Raw genomic sequence first — 10,306 nt, forward strand, 5'->3', positions numbered from 1 at the left:
CAGCAGCCAGTCATCACTGTCTGGAAACTTAAGCAAGGAAGCTTGCCATGACTCCCCATTTAAAAATGAAGACAAAGTCCTTACAGTGGAATAAAGGCACCCTCTCCTGCTGCTCCTCTCACTCCTTCAGCTCCAAACCAGTCTCCAAGCTTTCCCTCTGCCCAGAATACTCTCTCTGTCTCTCCTGATCCTACTGCTTCCTCTCCTCAGATCAGACCTTCTCAGTGGGAGGCCTGCCCTACTTACTGTCATAAACCTGCCACTCCCCTGCCCACTCCCTCCATCCACACACACACACACACACAGTTTTTTCAGAGACAAAGGTCTTGTTATGTTGCCCAGGCTAGCACTAAACCTTTGTGTACCATAACTAAGAAGTAAGTCTTTTTACCTTTAAGACCCTAGGGTTGAGGGCTCAATTCAGTTGGAACATGTGGTGGGTCTGATTAAAAGATGCTATCTTTAATGCTTCCAGCTAACTCACAAATTATCTGAAATATGACACTCAGTGACATGGAGGAACTGCATATTGACTGAGTTGGAGCACCCAGTAAAACAGCATATAATTTATATTGTATATAATAAACAAAATTTGGATGAATATGAACTAAAAAAACTAGTTTATTTAGAATAAAAAGTGATTAAACATTAAAAATTCTACAGACACAAATCTTATGATTTTACCACAATATTTTTTGTTTAATTATTCATTTTTATTATTTGTGGTACTGGGAATTTTGTCCAGGGTGCCCAGGTGTGCTTTACCACTAAGCTCCATCCCTAGCCCTTTTTATTTTGAAACAAGGTCTAAGATGCTGAGGCTAACCTTGAACTTGAGATCCTCCTGCCTCAGCCTCCTGAGTGGCTGGAGTTACAAGTGTGTGACACAATGCTGTACTGTGCTACAAATTTCTTTTTCTTTTCTTTTTGAGATTGGGTTTTGCTAAGTTGCTGAGGCTGGAACTTGTGATCCTCCTGGCTCAGTCTCCCAAGACAGCTACAATATTTTAATAGTTTTTTATAACTCTATTTTATTTACTTTTATGTGGTGCTGAGGATCAAACCCACAGCCTCACATGTGCTAGGCAAGTGCTCTACCACTGAGCCACAACCCCGGCCCCAGCTACAATATTTTTTAAAACATGGTGGTAGCTGGGTGTGGTGGCACACGCCTGTAATCCCAGCAGCTTGGGAGGCTGAGGCAGGAGGATCACAAGTTCAAAGCCAGTCTCAGCAAAAGCGAGGCGCTAAGCAACTCAGGGAGACCCTGTCTCTAAATGAAATACAAAAAACAGGGCTGGGGATATGGCTCAAAACAAAACAAAAAATGGCGGCAACTATCATAGATTATCTACCTAACTGCCACTCTTGTTTTTTCCTTCTAACAAAATCCCATCTCACAGGCCACAGTATACCCAGGAATAAACTTGTGTACCTTTTTTCCTTTGCCAGTGCCTGGTCCCAGGGCAGATATATGGCTCAGTCCTATAAAGACTTGAGCAAATCTATGAGGCTTCTAAAACTACTCTCTAAGAGCAGAGCAAGGGAAAAGATCCTCAACTGCTGCCCATTGCTTACTGTTTGGTTTCTGCTATGGTTTGGATGTGGTTTCCTCTGAGTTCAAGTGGTAGAGGCGTGGCCCCCAGTGTCAGCAACAAAAAAAATGGACTAATAGTTTTAAACACTGTCATTTTAAGAAATAATGCTGAGAAGCGAAGTAGCCATTCTATAGCACTGAGGATGGCAGAGTAAATGGATCCAGGAAAATCGTGATGACCACTGAATTCTGGAACCACCTATCTCCAGAACTTGTGTGCTACGTGATGAACATCCTTGCTGCTGAAGTCTCTGTCAATCTAGTTTCCTGTTCCTTGTGCTGGTCACACATCCTGTTATAGACACTTATCTGTCTGGCATCCAATATACTTCATCTTTACTCTAACATAAAAGCATCATTATAAAAAAGCCATTATCTCATTCTTCTGGAAAATTAAAAACAAAAACAACTGGGCTTAGGGAAAAATAAGTGACTTTTTTCTCCCAGGGTTACTGATAGAGATGGATCCAAATCCAAGTCTAACTCTAAAGCCCAAACTGTCACTTACTCATGTAAAGAAATGAACAAACCTATGGTTCCCCTTCTGTTTCTAACAAAATATGTGTACACAGATGCAGGTAGTAATAAATTTGCATCTATTTGCACCCAATATGAATTTGATTTTGGGTTTTTCTCCTGTTATTTGCACATATTTTTGGTAGAAATATTTGACAGCCAAGAAAGCAGACTTGCCTTGCCTTTTTCTCCACATTTTTCTTTTTCTCCCCTCAGTACTAGGGATTGAACCCAGGGGTGTTCTGCTACTGAGCCCTTTATTTTTTAGGTAGGGAGTATCAAGTTGCCCAGGCTGGCTTTGAACTTGTGATCCTCCTGTCTCAGCCTCCAGAGTTCTGGGATCATAGTCTGTACCCACCACTCCTGGCTTCTCCACAGTTTTATTGATGAGATCTAATATGTGCATCAGGGATCACAAGCTGTAAGGACTTGTGAGAGTCCTAAGCTTCACTAAGATACCTGAGATAAAATGAACAGAGGTGAGGTGGCATGTGCTCTTCCTCAAGCTTTCTTGGAAGAACCAAAGAACTAAAGACTGCAAAATACCAGGACCGCTGGATTAGCCCCCAACCCTGTCATATAAGTAGAAGGGTATTTTTGAACCAAAGAAGTAAGAGAAAGGGGATTACAACAGAGACCCAAAGGCAGTGCCTCAGCTACTGAAAAGAACACAAAGCTGCAGCCCAGAGCTAATCAAAGCCCAGCGTAGAACGGAGCAGGATTTCCATGGCACATACTTCCAAGGATCCCTTTCTACACCAGTCCTCTATAATGAGAAAAGAGCAGAACACTACTGAACAGAACTAACACAAGCTTTCAGCTTCAGAAAGGGCAATGTGGTCACTAAATATTCAATCCCCCTCACGGCTGCAGGCCGGGCAGCTTGAGAGGCTTTGTAGGGAAAGCCCCAGCGATGCTGGATAAATAACAGCAGAACAGAAAGAAGGAAAGTGAGATTAAAGGAAGACGCATCCAAAAGCTAGGGGGCAAGCCGGCAGTGCAGAGGCACTTCTCACCAGGACTGGGGTTCACTCGTCTTGCAGAGGCAACACACTGAGATGAGCAGGCTCTCGTCAGCCTGCAGCCACCTGACACTGCTGTGCCACTTTGTTCTAACCTAAAAACAGTCTCAGTCCTACCCAGGGTGGAAGGAGAAACTACTGCTTCAGGGACTACACAGAACAGAAATGATGTGAAGAAGGGACCAAGATCACAGACCTATGAGCTCAACGAGAGAGCATGGCAGCTGGGACTGGGATCCATGTTCAACAGAGGATCTGGTGATGGCACAGGAGGCAGAGGGGGACTCAAAAGAGATTTTGAAGTGGGACGTCACCTGTTAAGCATCAGCTCTAACCTTTGTCTTATCAAGGATTTATTTTTTAGCACTATTTGACTTGTGGTGATGATTCTGAGTGGCCATTGTTTTGGTTTTTTTTTTGGTACTGGAGAACTTTCCACTGAGCTACAGCTCTAGTTCTTTTAACTTTTGAGAAAGGGTCTTGCTAAGTTGCACAGGCTGGCCTCAAACTTGTGATCCTCCTGCCTCAGCCTTTCAAGTAGCTGGGATTACAGGCATGTGCCACCACACCTGGCTCCCAGGTTTCTTTTGAGAAATGTTTTAATGAAAGTTGAAAGAGTACTGGCTACTTATTGTAGGGGTGAAGAGAATGAGTTTGGGCCAAAAGCCTTTGCAAAGTGCCAAAAGGAGTCCCTGATTTCTTTTAACAAAGTTTACAACTAGTAACTCACACAGCAGCTAAGAGTAACTATGAGATGAGATACAGAAAAACAGACTTGAACATTTACAGCATCAGAACCAGGGTGGGGTGGAATGAAATGCAGAGGAAGCATCAAGGAGGGCTGGGGACATGGCTCAGTGACAGAGTGCTTGTCTAGCATGCACAAGGCCCTGGGGTTTGTCCCCAGTGCCACAAAAATGAATGAATGAAAGGAAGAAAGGAAGGATGGACAGACAAAAGTGGAGACATTAACAGCTAACTTCTTCTGATTCATGGAATGTACATTTTGTTTGAAAATACTCAGGCAAAGGAAAGGGAAACTAAGGTTTATTGAGTGCCTACAAGTATACATGTCTGGCCTTGTGCAAGGAGTTTTCATCCACAGTATTCCATTTGATCCTCACACCAACCCTGTGAGGTAGGTATTATCCCCATTTTTGTCAGATGAGGAATATGAGGCTCAGAAAGGTTAAGTAGTTTGTCCAAGGACACAGAACTTGGAACAAGCTAGGACTGAGCATGTAAGTCTCAGATTCCATTCCTGCTCTCTCTCCTACCGGCCTCCTGGGAGGAAAGAGGGAGCAGAAGCCAAATCTGCAGCAGCCCTTCCACTTCCCAGCCCTGCAGCCCCACAGGCCCCCAAAAGGAGCCTCCATTTTCCCAGAGACCACTCCACCTTGGAAGGATGCAGTCAGTTGAGTAGATCAAGATATAAATATAAAAATAAATAGCAGGGACCAGTCTCCAGCAGCAAGATGTGCCCTCCATATCTGTGTTGTGGCACGATCGCTGTGCCATTCACAACTGCTGGGGAGGGAGCTGTGTGGGCTCTGGTGGGGAAAAAACTAGAAGGCTCACTGCCAAAGGCTGGAGTGGGTGGGCTAAACAGGCCCCTTCTGGGTCGCAGGGATTTGAGAACAAAACGTCTGGAGCAGGCAGCAGCCATGGGCATAGTCACTATCATCCTCCATCTGTTCATTTTACCGGTGTTTATGATCCAAGAGGGATTCAAAGTCGGGGGAACATACAAGTTTGTGCTTCACATGTCCCAGGACTGTCATGTCTCCTGTCCTACTGTCTCCGAGGCCAACAGACACCAGCTCCTGCAACCACAGGGACAGTGATGAGAACCATGCCCTGCCCTCTGTGACTCTCACGTGATATGCTAAGAAACTCCCTCCCTCCCTGGGCACTGCCCAGCCCATCCAGAGCCTCTCCATGGCCCTATGGGGCTCGCACCTGCAGGAAGGAGCAGGTGGTTCCCATCGTCACATCTAGAGTCACCTTGCCCAGGAGGAGCTGCACCCTTCCTGACTTGCGGATGAGTAGCTTGCCAACCTGGCCCTCTGTCAGATCAGCCAAGGTGCAAGTGTTCTCTGCCAGCCTGGCTTCCTGTGGAGAGATGCAAGGGATGGAAACTAGGCAAGGAGTTCGCTACTCTAACTTTTGTGAATGAACCCCATTACATCCTCCAAAGAGGTGTGGGCAGCAGAGGCCAGAACAAGCTTCCCAAAGAGGGACTTTCTTCTGGGGCTTTCTGATCCTGGTTATAAAACAAAACCTGCCACAAACAAAAGGACAAAATACTGATAACTGCTAAGCTGAACAATGGTACACAGGAACTCATATTCTCTCATTTGTCTGTTTTAAAATTATTCATTACAAAAAGTAAGCACACACAGGTACTAGGGTTGAAAACATAGGCCCTGAAGCCCTTGCAGATGAGGACCAATGCATATCATTCTCACTTCATCTTGGGTAGCACCCCTGCCCTTCCCCTACAGGTCAGCTCTCTTGCCTGGTACGCCTACCCTGCAATTTCCCCCAGAACTCACTCCTGAGCATACCCGGTCTTTTTCCTGTTTTATGACCACCATCTGTCCATCCTCGCCTTGCACCTCTGTCTTGACAGGCTTGATGTCCTGGGTGGGCGGCTGGCCAGGGAGGGTGTCTGGCAGCTGGAGAAACAGCAGCTCCTCATCCTTGGTAAGGCTCAGCTCCCTGAGCAGCTCTGCCACGGATATGTCCTTTGAGAGGCCTGGAGTCTTCCTGGCTGTCCTGAGAGGAGCCTTCATCTTAGTCTCCTCCTCCTCATCTTGTGGCTCCTCTTTTACTGCCCAGGATAAGACAAAGGAAGGGACATCAAGTTGTTTCCCTCTATGTCATCTCACTGTCCCCAGTCCTTCACCCCCATCTGTTCCACTGTCACTCAGTCACGAAGCTGGAGGGAGACACTGGTTACGGAGAGAGAAAGAAACAGCACATTCAAGAGGTGTGTGACTTCTCTAAAAAGTTATATCTGAGGCTCCCATCTACTGAACCTTGTCAACACATACACCCTCAGAGAGGGACAAATTGTGTCTTTGTTCAGCTCCTGTATTTTGGAACTGGAATGGGAAAGGAATGGCCCATGAGCGGAAGTCTTGGAGGCTCATGTGAGAAACTCTGGGGACTGTCAGGGAAGAGGGAAGTTAACTGACACCAGGTACCTTTCACGGCAGGCACATCCACCTCCATAGCCTCTTCCTTGGGACCAGTCAGCCAAGGTTTAACATCTGGCTCTTCATTCTCTTCCTTGAAAAGCCACCCAGAGTGAGCCAGGGGCAGCTGCACAGGCATGTTTCGTATGTCGTTTTTCAGCCCAGGGTCATCAATAAACTACCAAAGAAGAGTTGGGTCACACAGCTTGACAGCACTTGTACCTGGATCACAGTTCATTTTAGTCCTTTTCTAACCAAAGGTTCCTGCCACTCACCAGGGTCCCAGGACATAAGTGAGCTCTTCTTCCCTAGGAGTCCCCTCACCCCCTCTCCTAGTACCTACATCATCCTTCTCCAGCATGCGCAGGATCTGTTTGGTTTCTTCATCCGTCTCCCTTTTCTCTTTTTTGATGTTGATGATATGAGAGGGTCCCATGTCAGACACATCCACTGTCTTATCCCAGTTCCCTATGGGAAATCATCCTGTTCAGTAGGGATAAGGGAACTCTGTCCCTCTTGCCCTTCCCTCAGGCAGTCTGGACTGAAATCCATGACTTATCTCTTTCTACCTTTTTTCTTCATCATTTCTGCAGGGCCCTGCTCAAAGATAGAGTGGGACTGGATGACTTCTGGGCGGCCCCGGCCCCGACCATGTCCCTCGCGTTGACGATCCCTATCCCGTTCACGCTTCTCCTTCTTCACAGCTACTTCTTCCTTAGGCCTGGAAAAAAGAATAGATGAAGGGAAACCACTTACTCTCTCAGCCTCAGCAAACCGGTCCTATTCCCCAAATGCACTTCATCCAACCGAGCAGAAAGCTGATGAGCCAGTAAGTACGCCATGAACAGTAGAACCCAGTCCTAGGTCTGGCACTTTCCCCACTTCCTTGATGAGGTAGGGGCCTTGCAGTTTGCTCCATTTTACCTTCTTGTCCAAAAACACGGACTTTTTTCCCCCCACTGACTGAAAGCAAGAGGCTACATTTTTGTTTATTTACTTATTATTTTTTGGTGGTACCAGGGGTACTCTACCACTGAGCTGTATCCCCAGCCCTTTCTATTTTTTAAATTTTAAGACATGGTCTTATGAAGTTGCCCAGGCTGTCCTTGAATTTGTGATCATCTCATCTTAGCCTCTGAAGTTGTTGGTATTACAGGCATGTTTGGATCTTAAATGTCCTCCAAGGCCTGGGTGCTCAAGGATTGCTTCCTAGTTTGGCACTTTTGAGAGGTGGTAGAAGTGATAAGGTATGGCCTAGTAGCAGGTCTTCAGGTCACTGGGGGTATGCTCTTGAAGAGGATAGAGGAACCTGGATCCTTTCCTCATCCTCTCTCTTTTCTTTTTGCATCCAGGCCATGAGGTAAGTAGTTTTGTTCTGCCACACCCTGCCATCATATGCTGCTTTGCCCAAAAGCAGTGGGGCCAATTGATCATGACTGTAAGAACTAAGAGCCAAAATTAATCTTTTCTAAGTTTATTTACCTACCTCAGGTATTTCTTATAATAATGGAAAACTGACTAACACACAGTATCTCAGGCATCGGTGATTTTTGTTTGTTTTTTATTTCCTCATTTTTTATTGGTGCATTATAGTTGTACACTCGATGGGATTTGTTACATATTTGTTCAAGCACATAATATAATAATTTGGCCAATATCACCCCCTGGCATTTCCCCTCTCTCTCCCTATCCTCCATCAGTAGGTCCCTTTACTTTGCTATCTCCCTTTGTTGGGGAGACCCACCCCACCTCTGTTTTCTTTTCCTCTCCAGTTTCTGAATATGAGAGAAAACATACAACCCTTAACTTTCTGAGTTTGACTTATTTTGTTTAACATGATGGTCTCTAGTTCCACCCATTTTCACATCAGTGTTTTTTAAAAGCTTGCACTTAAAAATCACCTAGAAGCCAGGGTCAAAAACCATTACTAAAAAGAACCAAAGACAAAAATTCAAATTTCTGAGCCACACACCTAGTCACTTCCCCAAAGCCCCCAATTCAGAGCAAGTATATAAGGGGCAAGTATTCAGCAGACCTAGCTACTTACTCTTCCTTGATCTTCCGACTGATGATATTTGGGGTGAAGGTTTTCTGAAAGTAAAATACAGGAGTCACTGATTTGGTAAGTTCTGACCTCAAAGTACAGAGGAAAATAAAAATTCCCAATGGGCATCTTCTATAGGCCAAGATCAGCATAGCTCTCTTCTGCACATTCCACACTATTAAGAGTTTTCAGAGACAGGCATGTGCTTGAAAAGGAAGACCATCGTGCTGTGAAGGGAGTGGAGTTACAGAGAAGAGAGGAGTGTCCAAAATGCCAAAATCTCAGCTTCTCCCCTATAAAAGGAGAGACTCCAAAATTTCCAAAAACAAAGGAACTGATGTAACCTCACTTGTCTCCTAACCACTACAGACCAGTCACTACCGCAGGGAAATAATTCCTACAGCAATGCTTCTGTAGCAAAGACAGAAGACCTGCCAGCACTCACAACAGGTTGACACAGGCATACTCATCACCAGAATTTTCCAAGGAAATGTTAAATCTTTAAGAAATTGTACTTTATGCTTCTGTCACCCTGTCCTTCCCTTTCAGGGCTACTTTTTACATCCACAGTCATATACATAATGTTTTTCATGGGATTTTTAAAGATGTCCAAAACACACTAAAAACAAATAAGCACTGCTCAAACTGCTTTTCAACATCTTGAGCTAATTAGGATCTCTGCTCTTCAATTACATCTCAACATCTTGAACCCAGTACCTAGACTTGGAATAGGTTCCCTAGCATTTGTAGAGGAGTATGCAGAAGTCTGGGGACAAGATTCACGAGGCCCAACATCACTGTTGGGGACAGACTAGGTCCTACACGACATGAGTTGAATCCCAGAGGCCTGGAATTCAAGGTAGTTGGATTTCTTTTCAAACGAGCCTTCAGGTACCTTCTTGACTCCACCGAGGGTGAGGTCCCTGGAGCGGATGGAGGGAAGGCGGCCCGGCGTGAGCGGGGGTGCAGGCCGCCGCCCGACAAGCCCCCGGGCCCCAGAGAGGAGCGGTCGCGGGGCTCCCGGCGCGCTGGACTCGCCCGCAGCGTTTCCTTCCGACATGTTGCCTGGGCGAGAATGGGCAACGAAGTCACCTGAAGGGACCGACACGCGGACCCTGGGAGGAACCCCACCCACGTGGCCTCCCGCCCCTTCACCGTCAGGACGTCGCAGCTGCGGCATCTCAGCTCCTCCCCCTCCCACGTGGCGAGGCTCCCCCGACCACCCCGGCTAGAGCCTTTAGCTCGCCCCCGCCCTCTCCCCAGGCCCCGAGCGGGGACGCACCGGGACTGCTGCCGCACACCACGACTTCACCTCCGTCGAGGCCCGCCGTCAGATTGCGATCTCCGAACAGGGCGGAAGTCTGCGTGGCAGAGCTCGGGCGCCGCCATCTTGGCGCGAGGCGGAAGTGACGTTGAGGGGCGGGGCCAGGCCATAGTATTTATTAGGCGGCGCCTCGCTGCCCCTCCGCCTTCTCTTCCCGGTTCTTCCCGGAGTCGGGAAAAGCTGGGTTGAGAGGGCGAAAAAGGATGAGGGGGCAGGTCTGGGCTACACTACGGTGCGGCGCTCTGGGGTCTTGACCCGGGGTGGTGGTAGAGTGGCTGACCTCAGGGTTGGGGACCTTGGTGGTCGTCACACTGCAATGTGGGGAGTCGCCTGGCGGAGCCTCTGGGAGCTGTGGATTGCGGCTTGGGTTGGGGCGAGGGGCGCGGGGCAGAGAGCGAGACCCAGAGTCAGAATCGGGGAGCCCAGGGCCAGGCCGAGCCCGGGCAGCGGGCTTTCCTTGGTGACCTTGGAGTGGTCACTGTACCTGTGGACGGCGGCCTCGCCCTGGCGGGGGGGAGGACATCCCCAGACTCCTATGGGGTCCGGAGTGGGACCGTGGGGCAGCCCCGGAGCTGCTATAGCAGACCCGGGTACCTAATCGCA

At 47.6% G+C, this 10,306-nt stretch overlaps 1 protein-coding gene across 2 annotated transcripts; it reads right to left on the reverse strand.

Annotated features, from left to right (window-relative positions):
* Positions 1–3,744: 3,744 nt before the first annotated feature.
* On the reverse strand, positions 3,745–9,780 carry Polr3d (RNA polymerase III subunit D). 2 transcript variants are annotated; one of them, XM_047549857.1, is made up of 9 exons: positions 9,662–9,780; positions 9,275–9,444; positions 8,383–8,426; positions 6,905–7,056; positions 6,679–6,803; positions 6,345–6,513; positions 5,703–5,968; positions 5,140–5,247; positions 3,745–4,958 (listed from the first exon to the last, which is right to left on the reverse strand). In XM_047549857.1, exons 2-9 carry the CDS (start codon positions 9,437–9,439, stop codon positions 4,836–4,838), a joined length of 1,152 nt encoding a protein of 383 aa, XP_047405813.1. In that variant the 5' UTR covers positions 9,440–9,444; positions 9,662–9,780; the 3' UTR covers positions 3,745–4,835. The 2 variants fall into 2 exon arrangements, with proteins under 2 accessions (XP_047405813.1, XP_047405812.1); XM_047549856.1 differs by having other exon boundaries at positions 3,757–4,958; positions 5,095–5,247.
* Positions 9,781–10,306: the final 526 nt, after the last annotated feature.

The sequence above is a fragment of the Sciurus carolinensis genome, chromosome 4 (genome assembly GCF_902686445.1).
Source record: "Sciurus carolinensis chromosome 4, mSciCar1.2, whole genome shotgun sequence".
Taxonomy (NCBI): Eukaryota; Metazoa; Chordata; class Mammalia; order Rodentia; family Sciuridae; genus Sciurus; species Sciurus carolinensis.

Bases quoted from the DNA above. Each gene is read 5' to 3' on its own strand.
- Polr3d (XM_047549856.1), bottom strand. From the start codon at position 9,439: ATGTCGGAAGGAAACGCTGCGGGCGAGTCCAGCGCGCCGGGAGCCCCG. The intron at 6,514-6,678 runs GTAGGTACTAGG...CTTCTTTGGTAG, and splicing joins GCATGCTGGAGAAGGATGAT to TTTATTGATGACCCTGGGCT. The intron at 4,959-5,094 runs GTGCGAGCCCCA...CTGTGGTTGCAG, and splicing joins CCACCTGCTCCTTCCTGCAG to GAGCTGGTGTCTGTTGGCCT.